The 17,339-nt window shown below is 47.5% G+C and overlaps 2 protein-coding genes across 10 annotated transcripts in view; one reads left to right on the top strand and one right to left on the bottom strand.

Moving 5' to 3' along the window:
- CUNH1orf226 (chromosome unknown C1orf226 homolog) overlaps window positions 1–17,339 on the top strand; it is a 331,114-nt gene that overhangs the window by 302,453 nt on the left and 11,322 nt on the right. For 6 of the 9 annotated variants that reach the window (XM_087191162.1, XM_087191161.1, XM_021244677.2 and 3 more), the window contains 3 exons: window positions 362–403; window positions 3,942–4,107; window positions 5,734–5,889. In XM_087191162.1, coding sequence (XP_087047288.1) covers window positions 362–403; window positions 3,942–4,107; window positions 5,734–5,889 — 364 coding nt within the window. Of the gene's footprint in view, window positions 1–361; window positions 404–3,941; window positions 4,108–5,733; window positions 5,890–13,771; window positions 15,487–17,339 lie in introns of those variants that run through there. The other 3 variants (XM_004865159.3, XM_004865158.3, XM_004865161.3) reach the window with 2 other exon arrangements.
- Spata46 (spermatogenesis associated 46) lies at window positions 10,885–13,766 on the bottom strand. Its single transcript, XM_004865163.3, has 3 exons — window positions 13,565–13,766; window positions 12,344–12,457; window positions 10,885–11,667 (listed from the first exon to the last, which is right to left on the bottom strand). Exons 1-3 carry the CDS (start codon window positions 13,665–13,667, stop codon window positions 11,141–11,143), a joined length of 744 nt encoding a protein of 247 aa, XP_004865220.1. The 5' UTR covers window positions 13,668–13,766; the 3' UTR covers window positions 10,885–11,140.

The following is a 17,339-nucleotide window of genomic DNA, read 5'->3' as shown; positions in this document are numbered from 1 at the left end:
TGTTAGTGCAGCTCATTATTGCTATTTAAAGATTTTCCTTCTACCTGCTGCCACTTCTGCTTGTTCAGGAACAAGTAATTGGCTATTTATGCTTCGCCATTGTGTGTGCTATAGCTAGTTAGAGGAACAGTGTTGAAAATGCTGCTCATCCCCACTGCAGGCCCTAGATTTAGCATCTGTCCCTGTGGCTTTTCCCAGTCCCTAGCTCCCTGGTGTGCACTGCCCACATCCCTGCCATATGCATGCTGAGACAGCGCTAGTGCCGCCTGCCTCTGCTTATGTGTCTGGTGTATGTGTGTGGGCAAATTGCTCTGGTTCTCTCCACTGCCATTTCCACGTGCCCACTGCTCCCTAACTTCAGCCTGGCCCTGCCCCCGCTTCTGATGGAGGAGCTGGAGTCCAGGCAAGTAGGCTGGAGAGTGAGTGGTCTGATGTTGCTGGGTGGGTTGAGGGTGGGTGTCAGAACTGTGGGAAGTGGCATAAAGCTGGAGGGTGCAGGGTTGAACTGATGCATACTGTGCTGTGGCCAGGATGCAGAAATGGACTCCAGCACTGAGGGTGGCCTTGGTACCAGATCACTGTGTGCTGTGTCCTGACTCGGTCTGTGAGTGGAACAGTCATTGCCAAAGATCTCACAGCTCTAGAAAGGAGACACTATCATGTGTCTTTGCAGAAATTAATATGCTTTCCTGAAAGGTGTTTCTTTGAAGAAAAAGCATGCTAAATACAAATGAAGATCCCATCTGGGAGGAAGGAGGTGGTACATTCTGCTCCTGTCCTATGAATGAGGAAACAAAGCACAGAGAGTCATAGCACAACGCCTCGGTAAAGGCTGGTAGGAAGGCTGCCTCATTTCAGGGCTTCAAGTTCAAGTTTACATTCACTTCATAGTTCAAAGAAGTCCAGGCCATTTTCTCTCCCTTTGGCCTGGTTTGGATTCTCTTGTAGCACAGGCTTTCACAGCTGAGGTTTGAGCCTTATGCCTGGTGCCACTTTTGACAGATGCAGAAAGATAAGGGCACATTAGTGTAAGTTTTGGGCAGTGGCATCAGGATGTGGTTTCCACATTCACAGGGTCTGAAAATAATTGAAATGGTGTAACTACACTTGCAGAGGTAAAATTCTTATGTAATCTGGGATGAGGAGCACTAAGACTCAGGAGTGTTTTCTCATGGCACTTTAGTGCCAGGAGATTTGTGATGGGAGCATTTGATTCAAAGGTCTCTTTTTATATGTTGATAGCACTCTACTGTTGGAACTTGGATACCTATAAAAGAAGCTTCCTTCTTTTTTCCTCTGGCTCCTCTAAGAAGGAACCACTCAAGTTTCTTCATCCTCAAGTCTAATTCTCAGATGTCACAATAGGGGAACTGGAGATTTCTTCAGTGACCCTTTAGCAAGTGGCCTCCAGTAATGATCACTGCATCCAACTGTACATGGAATTGACTGAGCCCCTAGCCAGCCCTGTCAGTTGACAGATGTAGAAACTGGAGTCCAAGGGGAAGTAAAGTAGCTACAGTTGCCTAGGGAGAAACCAACAGACTCCAGCATGACAGCTCCTGGTCTGGTGCTTTTGAATGTCCTGTTCTTTCGGGATGTTCAGATTAAGAGTTAGGGACTTGAGCCTATAGCATATGTGTAGGGGGCCCTCAATAGACCCCAGCTGGTGATATGCAGGATTCTCTGCTTTTTGTTTACATCCACTGAAAAGTTGGCTCCACAGTTCTGCCTGACATTTCTGATTCTAGAGAAAATAGAAAATGAATAATTAACAATTCTACTTGTTTAGTAGATTTCTTTCAATGATACTCTTAGTTTGAAAAAGTAACAGTACAAGCACATGGAGGATTGACTGGGCCCTTCCTCTGCAGGCACATCTGGGAGCTTCCCACAGCAACTGCCCTGTTCCTTGATTCAATAGGATTTGGGGGACTCTACTCCTCAATTTCCAAGGCAGATAAAGGTTTAATAGCTTCCCACCATCTCACACCCAAATTAAAATTCTTTTTCTGTTCCCTGCCCCTCTCCAGATCTTTCTTCAGTTTGTAAGAAACAGTAAAGAGGCTGACATCTTGACCAAAATGCCAATTCTGTCTTTACCAGTGCTTTTTGGAGGACAGATTTTACTTTAGATTCCTCAGGCATCATCTCCCTGGGAGAAGGATCGGCCTATCCTGGGGGAACACTAATAGAAAGTGGCAGCCAGTCTCATTAGTAGCTCCACTTGGTCAGAAGCAAAGGCAGCTGCAAGGTCAGGTCCTCGAATCTGGCCGGAGAGGGAAGCAGCCACTGCACCCAAGAGTATAATGTCCCTAATATGGGCTCCCAGGAGGGGCAGGTATGGGGGCCACTCGGTGCCATAGTCAGACTCGGTAAGATGGTCCCTGACAAAAAGTGACTCTGTAGAGCATGGTGATTTTTAGATACCTAGAATATTTATTGTCTGAGGAAGAAAATCAGCTAATGTGACTGCCTTGCACCATCTTTCCCTTCTACTCCACGTCCCATCTATCCTGACCCTGTGCCCTTTGTCCATACCACGCTTTTGATCCACAAAAGCCCTTTTCCCCATAAACTGCCTTGGTCCGATTCCCCAAACTTATTAGTTCCCTTTCTTCAGGGACCCCCTGAAACCCTCTGGGGAGACTCCTTATTCATTTCCTAGCACAAGTATCATATGTGTGTGGACATTATTACTGGCCATGTGACCTGGTTTCCTCAAGCCAGAGGCCTTATATACAGTGGTGCCTTGGTTCATGAATGTAATTCTTTTCCACAGTTCTGGTCGCAAACTGAATTGGTCATAATCAGAACCTAACCACTGAATTAGATTTGATTGTGACCAATTCAGTTTGCAACCAGAACCATGGAAAGAATTAAGTTCGTGAACTGAAGTATCACTATTTCTCCATCTCCTCCTACTAAATTCCATTTCACATGAGGATCACATGCCCAGAACAGGTGGTCAGACGTCACTGGCCCAGAGCCTGCTAAGTGTGCCATTGCCTGCTGTTCTTCCCCTAAAAGGCCCTGAATTGTTTGCTGTAGAGGATCTACCTCAGGACTCTGATAGTGTCAGAGGAGGCCCTGCTGTGAGTCACTCAGGAAACATTTGGCCTCTTCCAGGAAGAAATCATGGTCCTAAATGCTTCCATGGAAAATAACAAGGGATCTGCTGGTCCCCACAGATATAAGATAGGCCTTAATTTAGAAATATAGTAGTGAGCTATATCCCTAGTCCTTTTTTTATTTTTCATTTTGAAACAGGATCTCACTAAGTTGCCCAGGCTGGACTTGAATTTGTGATCCTCCTGCCTCAGCCTCTCAGAGTGCTGGGGGTACAGTGTCTTTCACTATGAGCAGCTATGCTTCCTAATCGTCCTCACACCTGTACACAAGAAGAGGGAAGGAAAGATTATGTGGCGGTTTGCTGCACAAGTGAGACGGGAGAACCCTCCTCAACAAGGCAGTGCTGCGTTGGGTGCCAAAGGAGTTCTTGCAGTAGGGATGGAGGGCAGTGTATGGGGGCGGCTCTTTGCTGTCCTGCCCCTTGGTGTGGGATGCAGAGTGGTATCTGAGTGACACCCCATGGCCTCCCACATTACGAGAGAGTCACAGGCCCAGTGACCCAGCTCCTCTGGCTCCCACAGCCACGAGCCCAAGTGTCCACTTTGCTGCACAAGTCTTCATCTTTTTTTTTTAATATTCCAGTTTTTTAAAAAAAATTTTCCCCCAGTGCTGGGGATTGAACTCAGGACCTTGTACTTGCAAGGCAGGCTCGGTGCCACTGAGCTAAATCCCCAGCCCAAGTCTTCATCTTGAGTTAAATGGAGAGGCCGTCTCTGGTCCCAGCCTTGCACAGCAATCCTCATTTGCATTCATGTCCCTCTCTCCTCTCTGTCCTGTCTCCCTCTGTCCTCCCTGCCTCCTCTTCTCTTCAGGTTCACTTGCTGAAGGACCAATTGGCTGCTGAGGCTGCAGCACGGCTGGAGGCCCAGGCTCGTGTGCACCAGCTCCTGCTGCAGAACAAGGACATGCTCCAGCACATCTCCCTGCTGGTCAAGCAGGTTCAGGAGCTGGAGCTGAAGCTGTCAGGACAGAATGCCAGTAAGCCGGAACCCTGCCCAACCTCCCTCACCTCCCTGTGTGCACGCTCTGGGAAACAAATGTTACTTCCCTAAGGCTTTGGAGGATGCTTTATTGGGCCCCTGACCTTCCCATGTGAAAACAGGCTCTTTGTTTGCCCTGTCTGTATATGTCATGCATCACACCACTGAGGGTCAAAGCAGACCTTGGCTGTCTTCTAATCTCACAATCACCCCTGGCCCTCGGTGTCCCTAGAAGTCACTCCCACGTGCTCATCTGGCCTCTGCCTGACAGGGGCTTGGGCATTGTGTGTCCTAAGGCAGCCCATTTCTTTCTCAGAGTGCTTTTCCAATCAACATATACAGAACACCTATCAGGTGTCCTGTTCTCTGTGAGCTCTGTTGGGAGATCTCAAACTGATTAGAAGCCAACTCTCTGCACTATATATTTCACGATTATATTTCTGCACTATATATTTCATGATTATATTTCTGCACTATTTTATTTTTTGCTGCACAGAAAAAGGTGAGAGCTGTATTTCCACTTCATAAACAAGGCAGCAGTCAGTCTAGCCAGACAGCTCTGCTGGTCAGTGGCAGAAGTGCTGCCTGTGCACCCGGCCGCCTCCAGGCTGGGAAAGCAGTAGGAAGTGGCACATCTCCTGCCTTCTTCTTGAGCTTACCCCTGGGCTCTGTGCACGCTAGGAGTCTGTGGCAATGGTGGACTTATAAATATCCATTGGTCACCAATAGTGCCAGAAATAGTGAAAGAGTATTTTTATACATATGAAGTCATTTAATCCTTATAGTGGTAGATGTTGTTATACCCATTTCACAGATAAGGAAACAGAGAGGTTAGGTAACTAGCTCAAGGTCACATGGGTGGAGCCAAGATTCTCAACCTGATCTAACTGCAAAACAAACATTTTTTTTTCCATCTATACCAGTAGTTCTCCCAAACTAATTCATGGGCTTAAAAAAACAATGTGTATCACTGAGTCTGGCCTAGAGATTTCTCATCAGGAGAGCTGGGGCAGGGATGGGAGTCTATATTTTGGAAAAGACCCAAAGGCTGGTCACCACTTCACCATTCTGTAAGCTTCTCTAGCTTGTCCAGAGGTTGGTTTGTTGAGGTTCTGCTCTGTCCTAACTAAGGCTGATTGATAAAAAACATCATCAAATATTTTTTTCAGTATTGGGGATTGAACCCGGAGTCTTTGCACTGAGCTACATCCCTAGCTCCCCCGCCTTTTTAATTTTGAGACAAGGTCTCACCAAATCGCTGGGCTCGAACTTGGGATCCTCCTGACTCAGCCTCCCAGAGGCTGGCACTGAGCTGGTGCCCATTCCCCACCACAAACCCCGGGCAAAGCATTCAGTGGCCTCCTAAACCATCCCGTGGTTCTCTTGCGGTCTTTGCCAGTCTCTGGAAGTTGCTCCCTAGAGCTGCTGGTTGGGGGTGGAGGTGGGGGTGCGGTGGAAAGGTCCTTGGGAATCATTTTTTCTTTCTTTCTTTTTTTCCTTGATGGTGCTGGGAACGGAACCTGGGCCTTGTACATGCTACCAGTGAACCACACCTCCAGCCCGTCTAGCTTTCCAAAAGAGAGCCTTGCCTGACGTTGCCCCCTGTCCTCTTGTCTCCCCACAGTGGGCTCGCAGGACAGCTTGCTGGAGATCACCTTCCGCTCGGGAGCCCTGCCGGTGCTCTGTGACCCCACAACCCCTAAGCCGCAAGACCTGCACTCGCCGCAGCCGCTGGGCGCGGGCTTGGCTGACTTTGCGCCCCCTGCGGGCAGCCCCTTAGGTAGGCGCGACTGCTTGGTGAAGCTGGAGTGCTTCCGATTCCTCCCTTCCGAGGACACCCTGCCCTCGGCACAAGGGGAGCCTCTCCTGGGGGGCCTGGAGCTCCTCAAGTTCCGAGAGTCGGGGATCGCCTCGGAGTACGAGTCCAACACAGACGAGAGCGAGGAGCGCGACTCGTGGTCCCAGGAGGAGCTGCCGCGCCTGCTGAATGTGCTGCCCAGGCAGGAGCTGGGGGACAGCCTGGATGATGAGATCGCCGTGTAGCTTCAGGGAAAGGAGACACCACCAGGTGCCAGAGGCTGTGTCTGGCTGCTGCCCGGGTAGGGGCGCCCAGGGAAGGTGTGCTGCTGAGGATAACACCCAGGAGCCAGGAGAGTGGTGAAGGCTTTGAGGGGGATTAGGATGTTGCATTGGGAGGAAATGGGGAGGAAACCGGACTCCCAGAGGTGACTTAGCTCCGTCTTCTGCTGTGACTCAAATGTGGTGGAAGCAGGGCCCTCCAGGGCCCATGGCTTTGGGAAAGGGTCCCTCTTCACAAAGCTGCTGGAAGACCCCTCCCCCATACCTGCTGCACTGTCAGACTCCTCTGCTCCAGGTCCCCTGACTCCCCGTCTCCATGGTCCGGACCACAAAGGGAAGCCATTGGTACCCTCTCAGGTACTCTGTTTCTGGATATCAGGATACTACCGGTTGCCTAATCCTTCCCTGACCTTACAGGGGGAATTGCTGAGATTGTAGAGGTTGAGTGTTCTGGGCTGCAAGAGCCAGGCTATTTGTTGCTTTTGGTGTGTGGATTGAGATGTGTCACAGGTTGCAGGGGATAAACTATTGCAGGAAACAGGATACAAAATTTTCTCTATCAGGATGTTGGTTCAGAGGGCGTGTGAGAGCATTAACATCATTCAGTTCCTGCTGTGAGAGCCCAGGCTCAGGACAGCCTGTTTGCTGCCACAAGTCACTTAGGTCTGATTCTTCAGTTCGGAAGCCCTGCCCAGCCCGCCTCCTGCCTGCAGACTGGCTGCTGTAAATAGAGGGCAGGAAGTACCCTGCCTCCCGGCTGTGTCCTGCCGCATGGGCTGTGCCAGCCAAACCTTTGATAGCATTTTGCCTCTCTGAAAGCTCAGAGACCCAGAGCCTCCTGCTTTACCTGTCCCCCTGTCTCCTCCTCTGGATGGTAATGCTCAGTTTTTACTGCAAAACAAAACAAAAATGGACATAAGCTGACAGTTGAGACTACTTATATCTACTCTTCAAGAATCACTGCCACATAGATTCGAGACCACAGTCATGCCATCCTGGCCCATCTCTCTGTGGGTGCATGCCTTGAGCACACCTGTGAAAAGTTCTATGTGCAACTAACTCTTTTATCTTTTATTAGGTTGGCCCGGCCTAGGGAGGATGGATGTCCACTTGGTAACAGGCTGGCGGGGCCTATGAAGAAAAGCTCCTTTGCCCCTATAAATCCATAAGTGGCTGTTAATAGATTTTCAGATGCCTGAAGAGAGCACTGAGATATGCTTGAGTGTTATGTTCAGGGGAAGAAGTCTTCCTCCTAGACCACAAGCTACAGACCAGCCTGCAGTACTGTTATATTAGAGGGCCCATTGATAAGGATGTAGTTGCCCCAAATGGAGTTCTTCAACCCCACCTTTGCTTTGGAATTGATATAAATGCAAGTGCTGCCCTCTGTTATAGCCTTGCTTGGATTTCTTCCAGACCAGAAGGTGCCATGCACGTGTGTGTATGTGTACCTGTGTAAGGGAAAGAAGGATATGTTTGTAGGCTTGTGAAAAGTGACTAAAGAGAAGAGAAAGGGGATCTGTGGGTGACTGAATCAACAACAGATTTGTGTCCTTTTCCTAACATGCATTTAGTTGGAGAGACATGGTTCAGTTGGCTACATTTTCTAATTAAGCATTGGAAATGGGTCCAAACACACAGGGAAGGAAGAACCAGGAATATGAGGTCCACAGAACTAAAGGAACAGCCATCAGTAATTCAGTTTGGCTGAGCCTCCTTAGCTTATGAAATCCTAACCCAGGGTTTCTTGAGTCTGGGACCTTTGAGACCATCAGGCTTTTGAGTGACCAAGGTAGAAGGTCTGTTTTTTTGAGCCCTACTACCTGCAAGCAGGAGTTAAGGATAGAACCAGAGGCCAGTGGATTAGATGAATGAACTGTGGTTGGAGGAGCCTTGTATGGATGTGGTTAGGGAATAGATTGGGAGAACAATTTCCAAACGGTCTTGAAAAGCTTGCAAAGGGAAAGAAGAAAGGAAACAGAGGCAAGATGAGAGAAATGGAAAGACTAGTTACATATGATGTTAAGCTGGGACGTGTTCAGGACTTTTGCCTCAACCCTACACGTTCCCTGATTCAAAGCTCCCCTGGAGTATTCATGCCTGTATGGCACCCTCCGCAGGGTGACCCAAATGCATGCACACTTGGTGTGTGGAGATGGGAGACCAAGGACAAATCTAGGGGCTTGGAAGGGTCACCAGCCACCAACCCTCCCTTGAGGCCAACTGGACAGGAAGGGAAGGGAATGTTACAGATCTGATTTCCCAGTGACATCACTCTGTCCTTTTCCCTCCTTGCTTCTCAATCTGCTAGCTCAACCCTGCCTTCCCTTTTTTTATGCTTCTACTCTGTCCTACATGGAGAACATGTGGACACCAAGGACCATTCCCTTATTGGTGCCTGCCCTAACCTGCTTCAGGTGCCAACAGACTCTTGGTCATACAAGGTCTCACAGGTATATGGGGACTGAAAATTATATTCCTTATATCCCTGCTGTATTAGTGCTATCGGTAAAACCTCTTCGTAGCTCACTTCTCTCAACTGATCTTGTTTAGGAATTGTATTGCTTTATTTACTCTTTGCTTGACTGCTTCCTCCTACCCTCCTACCCTCTAGCCCTCTACTTCCCAAAACTGTTGTGTCATTAACTCTGTTGGATCAATTCTCTGGGAAAAGATTCTGCTAATGTAAGTGCACTTACTCCTTGGACGTTGTCACTAGACTAGTGGCTTTTGCTAAATAAACCTTTCTTATTTCTAAAAGCTTTTCCATTGTCTTTTCTTGCTTCTTCTTTTCACTTGCTCCTTCTATGCCTCTCACTTCCACCCACTTCCCAAGCCAGGAGGGATCAGCTCTGTGACATGGTTCCCAAGGGTGTGACACTAAGGGATTCGCATGTTCCCTGAAGGAGGGGAGCAAGGTGGTGCCCGCAGTGGGGTTTATACAGACAGCCTTACAGGGTCAGACTACACTACTGGTCGGATTTTACCACCAGTCTTAGCTGGGAATAATTTTGTTTCCTCTGAGGATATTTGATAGTGTCTAGAGACATTTTCATTTGTCACAGCTAACGTAGATATGTTCCTAACACATAGTAGATGGAAATCAGGGATACTGCTAAATATCTTGTGCACAAGATAGCCCCCCTGCCAGAAATTATCCAGCCCAGTGTCCGTAGAGCCAAGGCAGGAAAGTCCACCCCATGTGTATAGTCTTTTCAGACCCCAGATCTTTTCAAGCTCCGAATATCATTAGAATACATGAGCAGCAGCAGTGAATGTTGGGTGCTTTAGAATGTACTGCATCCTGGTTTCTAACATAAGTAAGATCAAGATTATACAGTTTCACTGACTCCCAACTGAATATGATAATAGTAGTTGATAGGAGTCTGAATGGGCCCATTCTGAAAATGTCCATACAAGAAGCAAAAAGTGCTGCTATCTGTCCTAACCTGGAAGTATTATGGTGCCTTTCCCATACAGTGCAGCACAGCAATCCCGATCCCTGGAACAGGGAGAAGTGAAAAAGAACAATGCTGGGAAAGGAAGGAGTATTTGGAAAATAAGCTGCAGGATCTCACAGAACAGCTCTACCTTTCCTTATTCCTGGAAGCTTTGGCTGGAATTTTTAGCTATTTTGAAAGCAGAGAGTTGGTTAGGCTTGATGCTTTCTCTGGCCCAGGCCAGAACGAAAATCTGGAGGGTCTAATAAACCAGGTTCCTGTGCCTTCTTCTCGTCTGTAAAATGGAATAGTGTATACCACAAAAAAACTGTCATGAGAATAAATGAGATTGCCCTGAAGAAGCACCCGGCAGAGTACCTGGCAGCGACCCAGAGTCCAGGAGCATTTACCTTGCAGTTAGCTTCCTGAGCCAGGCACCAGTGCTGGGTGGTAGGGTTGTTTGCCAGATGCCTTTTCCCACTGTGCTGAGACCTTCTCCGGAGCTCTATACTAAGGAAACTCCCAAGGTTATGGCGACACTCAGCACATTAGGTGTGAAATGTAGAAAGCATCTGTGTTTAGGGAGAAGACACTGAACACAAGCACCCACTGGGCAGTGATGGGACTCTGGCTGGAAGGGGAAGGGTGGGGATGGAACAAGGTGAGAAGCAGGGATGGAGTGTGTGGGGTCAGGAGTGGTCGTGCAGCACAGGAAGCGATAGGGGTATGAGCCCAGATCCTCTCTCTGTGAGCAAGAAGAGAACCACAAATGACATTTTAACAGCACAATGATGAGTCACAAAGTAAGGCTCCAGGAAGTTACTGTATGGCCACGGGGGCTGAGGGTGGCCCTTTCACCCACACACTGGCCCACCTGTTGAGGAGGCAGAGATGTTCTCCCCATCCCACCTGTCAGAAGATCTAACCTCTAGGAAGCCCATTCAGACTGCAGCTGATCTCCTCTTGTCACACAGGAGGGGTCCAGCCTGCTGTCCTCCTGGAGGGTGGAGGTGGAGCTGACCATATACAGGCCAAGCAGAAGGCCAGGATCCTGGACTCATAGTGCTCACTTCTCAGCTGCTTCAGAGTCACTTGGAAGGCTAGTTAGGACTCAAAAAGCCAGGCTCCCATACCAGAGCTCCTACCTCAGGAAGGCTGAGGGGGCCCTGAGACTTTCGTTTCTAACAAAGTCCCAGGGGGTCACGGATACTGCTCGTATGGGCACCTTACTTTGCAAACCACTATCTGAGAAGATATTCCCAAACTTCAGGCATTGTCTTTATTTCAGAGAGAAGGGAGGGGGTGGGTAGAGAAGGCGAGAAGGAGGCATGGAAGGAGGTAGGGCGGGTGTTGCTAAGCAACTGTTAGATGAAGGAAATAAGGACAGAATGGGCCCTGGGAAGGATGGCAGGTGGCACAAGGTGACCCCAGACTTGACAGAAGGCTGTGACTGATTTATTGGCATCTCTCCAGAGACATCAATAGGCTTCATCTCCTATTTACCTGAGGTGACTACTTGAAGGCCTGGCAGCTGCCCAAAGAGAGCCTATCCCCAGGCCAGGCCTTCTGCTCCCTGCCCCAGAGGGCTTTGAGCTTGCGGTAATACACCCTGCAGCTGAAGCCCTCCTTGAACCCCCACCTGATGTGGCTTTTAAGAGAATGCAGAGTAGGGTACATGCGACAACAGGCCGCACATTTATAGCCGTTCTGCTGGGCTGGGTACCATTTGGAGGCCATTAGGATGTCCTGGGATGTGATGTAATCCACAGAGTCCAGGCTATGCCTGACTTTTCTGGTGGACTCCAGGGGACATGTGTTCTCTGGAGAGGAAGAAGAGGAACAGCTACTGTCAGCCACATCTTCAAGAAGGCTGCTGGCCCCTCCACACTCGACCTGTTCCACCTCTGGGAGGCTGCAGGCCTCCAGGTGGCTTTCTTTGTCCAGGCGTACGAAGTAGCTGTACGGGGAGAACCAAGGCCGGTAGATGATGCAGTTCTGCCTCAGCTGCTTCCCGTTTGGAGTTTCCCCTGAGATGCAGTCTGCAAAGTAAAGGGCTACATCTGAGCCATGGTCAAGGGCAGGGAGCAGCAGGCAGCAGTGAAGCTGTTGTGCTGGGCAGCCATCAGGAGAAGCAGAAAAGCAAAAAGATGGGCAGCTAGGCATGACCTCAGGGGACCTCCTCCCCCCCGGATGATGACAGAGGGCAGCCAGAAGATAAGCTGGGGAGGGCAGTCTGAGGCATTTGTTTTTGCTTTCTCTTTCTGTTGGTACAAATGGCCATTGGATGTCCACACAGGAGAGGCCCCTCTCAATTACTAAGCCTTGGTGTGTGTCAGGTCCTTCCCTTCCTGGAGACACCTTGTTCTCTGACTCCTCTAAGGAGAGGCCCAGACAGTTGGCCAAATGGACAGCCAGACTGCAGACTCCTACTGTCCCTCTTTTTGTCACTGATGGCTGTAACCATTTTTCCAGCCTCACTGCCCATCTTGATCCCTCAATAACCCCCTCAGACAGAAATCGCTTCTCCAGATCAGCTTGAGAAACAGGAGAGGAGAGATGAGAGGCGTCCACAGGCCTGTGTGTCTTTCCAGGGGAAGGAGCAGTTGAGAGGCTTCCGATGAAAGAGCAGTGCATGGGAGCAGCTTGCAGACCCCCTTCCTTAGGTTCAACCTCAGCTTCCCACATTTTCCCACTCAGAGTCAGAGAAGGCCTCACCTGGGAGGGGCACTATGCTATGCACACCATGCCGGAGAGCGCTCCTTTGGTACTGGAGTGGCAGGGACTGAGCTGGGTTGGCAGCCTCCTTGGGTACCGTTGGCTTTGCAATATCTGAGTTACAGAAGAAACACTTTGGTGAGCTGAGCAAGGCTGGGAGTCCTCTCCTTAAGGCTCCTGAGATATATCCAAAGGCTCACCCTCTGCACATCACAGCATCTCAAAACCAAAGCAAAACAACCTCTGAAAACCAGCCAAGCAGAGCTATTGTGGATGCCATCCTGGAGAATTCCAAATGGGGCAGTTTTATTCAGACCTTAGAAAGATCCTCTGGAAAGAGAGGTTTCAAATGTGGCCCAGAGGACACCTCTCTGCCTGGCCCACCCTCAGCTGACCCTATTGCAGCTCAGCATATGTGTGATTTCACCTTGCATCTCGGGCCTCTGCACATTCTGATACCCAGGAGAATCCCGGTTCTCTAGTATCTCACACCCCGAGCCAGAAAGGGGTCATGTGGGCCTTCCCTGTTCCTTGCAGTATCTGCATAAGAAGTAGACCTCCCTCAAATCCCAGGGCAGTCGCTGGGCACCTTTTTTGGGGGGGGCAGATTTTTAAATATCCTGTGTAGTCAAAAGGATGTTAAGGAGAACCACTCCCCAGAACAGTGCTTCTCAAATTTTAAAGTGCAAGATATCACCTGGGGCTCTTGTTTAAAATGCAGATTCTGACTCAGTGGGTCTGGGGTGGGGGCTTGAAACTCTGCATTTCTAACATGCTTCCAGGAGATGCTGATGTTACAGATCTGGGGGCCAGATTTTGAATAGCAAGTACTCAGGGTCCAACTTTATTCCACGATGTACTCCTCAAGTTACTCTGCTTTTAGCCACCCACTGATGGTTGAAGTCTAAATCTTTTTTAGTCATCAAAAGAGAGCTAAAACAAGTACCTACTCTGTGTAGACAGACCATTACCTTGATGTTTAGTGCCCACTCCAGGGGAAAGAAATTTGATAAGAAATATTTTCCCTATTCTTCCCTTGCCAGAAATGATTTAACAGCAAGAATTACTTACCAGGAAAGGAGCATTTTGAAAGCTTATTTTCTCCCCATGTGTAATTTAGCTTTCTCACTAAATCATGGTCCTATAACATGATCTCATGGGGTCTTCAATTAAAAGCTTCAAAACCCCACTCTTTGTGGCCCTAGTGACACCAGAATTTACCTGGCAAGCTGGTGGCACATGAAGACAAAATGCCAGGAAAAGTGCTCTGGGCAGAGGAAGAGATTCGAGGTCCAGAGATGCTGAGGAATGAGAAGTTCTCCATATTCTGACCTCCTCAAGGATATGGAGATCACATACCTACTCACAAGAGACTGGCCAGGTTGCCCAGGCAATGAGCATTCTGAGTGCAGATGACATCACAAGGTCCCATGATTCCACTCACCCGATAGGTTACTCCTGTGAAAGATGGATGTGGTCTATCCCAAGCAAGAATTTTTGTTTTTTCTTTAATTGCTTAAAGATTTTTTGATGCTGAAAATAAGAGAAGGAAGAATATAGTACAGATAGGATAGCAGTGCTGTCTGTTTGCCCCCTTTTTCTTTCTTATTGTTACTTTTCTCTATTGACTTACCATATTCCCCAGCCCTGGGAATGCCTGTCTTCTCTGAATGATCATCTTTCTTTTCTTTTATCTGCCTAATTTCTGCCATCAAATGTTTTTGTGGTTTTGATTTAGTTTGGGAGTTTTTGTTTGGAAGATGAATATAGATATAGATATTTTCATATTTTATTTGGAAATAATGTCAAATTTATAAAATTTACAAAAATAAAATTAGCACAAAGAACATCCATACACCCCATATTCAGATTTTCATATTGTTAACATTTTACCCCATTTGCTTTATCAGTTTTTTTTTTCTGAACAGTTAAAGGATAAGTTACAAACATTATGCCCTTTTATCCTTAGTAATTCAATGTGCCTTTCCTAAGAATAGAGACCGCATATTGTTTTCAGTGGGTGGTGCTCCTTTCTGTAAGTGACTAAACACCAATGGATACCATTTTACTCTTTGGATACCAGGGGATCAGAGCTGTCTCTTCTCTTAGCTTTGCTCCATTGTATAACCTAACACTAGTGGAATGTGGAATACAAATGAAAGACGATTATGACATTTTGTAGATGAGCTGAAGATGCCCCATTCTGCATCATCACAACCTGTCAACTAGATATACAACAGTGCTTCAGCTCTAAATGGTGATATGTTTACCCTGGGTGCTAAATATAGAGTCTACTCTGACAGCAGCAATGCCGATGGCTCCTTCCACGGTGAAGGGGAGCATGCATGAGTTGATTGTGTCAAATTCTAGATGGAAGAGCCCAGAGTTGTCTTCCCATCTGTATTTATTCCTAATTCTAAAACATTTGAAGGAGAATGGCAGAACATGATTTGCCCCAGTTTTGTGGCTTGGTTTGGGTGTTAGAAACTCACTGGAATGTAAATTGAAGTCACGTACTTTGACAACTTTTAGATATTGGCAATTTTATAGGGCCATTGTGGTGCAGAGGAAGTTCATGAGTTTGGGAGTCAGGATACATGACTTTTAATCCTTCTTATCCATCAGTTGCCTGTGTGATAGTGGCCAAACTCTCTCCCACTGGCTTTTCCAGAGTGTTGGACTCTGAATTGGAGTAGATGAGTGTCTTCCTGGCTAAGATCTAGTGATTTCCACGTGGAAAATAACATACATGTAAAGTGATGTACACAGGACCCAGAGGACTTAAATTTCTTTCTGCTCTAACCCACCATGTGCCTCCCACTGCCAACTGGGAACTTGAGATATACTTGATAGAAAGAGGATTCAAGCTATGGGGGAAACTTTGGGAAGCTGAATCTCTCAGAGCCTGTTCATAGAGTTAAAACACAACCTTTTGGCTTAGTTATTGAAGAGTTTCTGGAAACTGGGTCATCCTGGTTTTGTTGTGCTTGTGGTATCAAGGCCTCTGTCTGGCACGCTATATACCCTCTCTCATATGTCTTTGCTGGTGGCCAGAGAGGAAGTGACACTCTCAAAGTGATTGGTCACTACATAAATTCTTTCTCTTGTTTCCCACCTGCTTTCCGAGCCCCTTTCTTGGACAGGTAAGATATTCTTTTTCTTGTGGATGACGTATGTCCCTAGGTTTCCCCCTTGCTTGGGTATGTGCATGTGGGGGAGGGGTGCTATTGGGTGGGCTACCTAACTGCGATCCAGTCACCTCTCTGTCCTTCATTGCCATTATTTTCTGAATCATAAACCTAGAGCCCTGAGGCAGGAGGGACAGAGTGTGGGGGTCACCGAGTCATCAGCAGGAAAGGGGCTCACTGCACATCCTTTGGTATGGGGATGAAGGAGGCCCCAGCTAGAGGCCCAGACTGGAAGGAAGGTCAGCTGATATCAAGAGCCCCAGTGAGTACCCTTATAGAGGGGTTTTGAGTGGTTTTTTATAAATGGAAACAGATTCATGAGCACTTTTACAATGTCAACCCATCATACATACCATTTTTAAGAATTAATATAAAGGTCAAATTCAATTAAACTAACCTTAAAAATGCCTACAATTGTGCAAAACTCAAAGCCAGGCATTGTAGAAGATAGAAAAATTAAATTTAAAAATACACAAGATTCTACAGCCTGTCAAGGTTTCCATTTTATTATAGAGACAAGATGTATTTACCAGAAGGATTTAACCAACTGTAAGGAGAGTGCATGATAGGCTATTTTTAAATTACTTAGGAATTCAGTATATTTTACGGGCTATATTATAAAGGGTAGAGGAAGAAGTACAGGAGATTCAAAATGGTACACAATCCAAAAATTACTTGTTATAGTGGTTTAAAATAATAATAATTGGGCTTGGTGTTTGTGCATTTAAAAATGAGTGTCTGCTCTGAATATTCACCAGAAAGGAAACCACCAGGGAAATGTCTGACCCAGGAAGTGGTGGAGGGCTTGTTCTTCACAACATACCTCTTTGATGCATTTTATATGATTCCTTAGGTGCCCACATACTTTCTGGTTTGGGGGGCAATAGTTAAATTGTTTAGTTTCCAAATAGTCTTTGCTAGTTTACAGAGTACATATGTGAATGAAAATGAGAAGGATATGGGATGTACAGGCAAATTGGGGCAACGTAGATGACATGGAAAGATACACTTTTAAGAGAATAACTAGGATTTAGTGGCCCTGCTGGTTGGAGGGTGAGCTGAGAACTCCTGCTCGTATGACAAGCCACATCTGTACCCAGGTGTGCTGTGGCCCAAGTTCCCTGGCATGCCTCCATCCACAGTGGTGCTTTTGCCTACATGTGGGTCGGAGCCATTACAGGGAGTGAATCTCCATCCTTCTTCCCATGGCTTTCTCCCTGCAACCAAAACATCCTTAGAACATGGCTTATCAAGATAGTGGCTCAGAGAGACTGTCTCTGGTGAAACCACAAGAGAGAGATGTGTACCACTTGCCCCAGGACTCAGCAGTACAGGGTAGAGAGAACCACTTTATGCCAAAACTAGACAGAAGCAAGAGTCCACCTTAACCTTCATTTCTCTTAGGGGAGAATTGATAAGAAGAGGAGCCTAGGAACCCTGTATAGCCTCTCCTTCACCTAGACTGACACTATATCTGCGGTAGTTGGTATGGACAACTCTGGCCCAGTTCCAAGGCCCCAGCGTAAATCCGGCTGCCTTGCTTACTGAGCTGGGTTTCCAGCTAGGAGAGGTTACCTGTGTGCCAGTGCATGGACAGCATGGCTCAGAGCCTAGAGCTCCAGCCCTTTCAGCAGCAAGCCTTGGGATTTCCATCTTGTTCTCTATAATTCTCCATCTGCAAAATGGATTTTGGCAATTCAAGGTATTTGTTGAGTGTCTACCATGTACCAGACCTGGGTGGGGTGTTGAAGACATACCGAGCCAAGGCTTCTGCTTACAAATGTTTACAATCCAATGGGTCTATATCC

The sequence above is a fragment of the Heterocephalus glaber genome, unplaced genomic scaffold (genome assembly GCF_053883595.1).
Source record: "Heterocephalus glaber isolate CG9 unplaced genomic scaffold, H.glaber_assembly_v1.0 deba00001561, whole genome shotgun sequence".
NCBI lineage: Eukaryota > Metazoa > Chordata > Mammalia > Rodentia > Bathyergidae > Heterocephalus > Heterocephalus glaber.
This window is presented reverse-complemented; position numbering and strand designations above follow the sequence as displayed.

Coding starts and splice junctions, on each gene's coding strand:
- Spata46 (XM_004865163.3), bottom strand. CDS start 13,667: ATGGAGAACTTCTCATTCCTCAGCATCTCTGGACCTCGAATCTCTTCC. Junction 12,458..13,564: donor ATGTGCCACCAGCTTGCCAG/GTAAATTCTGGT, acceptor TCTGTAACTCAG/ATATTGCAAAGCCAACGGTA. Junction 11,668..12,343: donor TAGCATAGTGCCCCTCCCAG/GTGAGGCCTTCT, acceptor TTTACTTTGCAG/ACTGCATCTCAGGGGAAACT.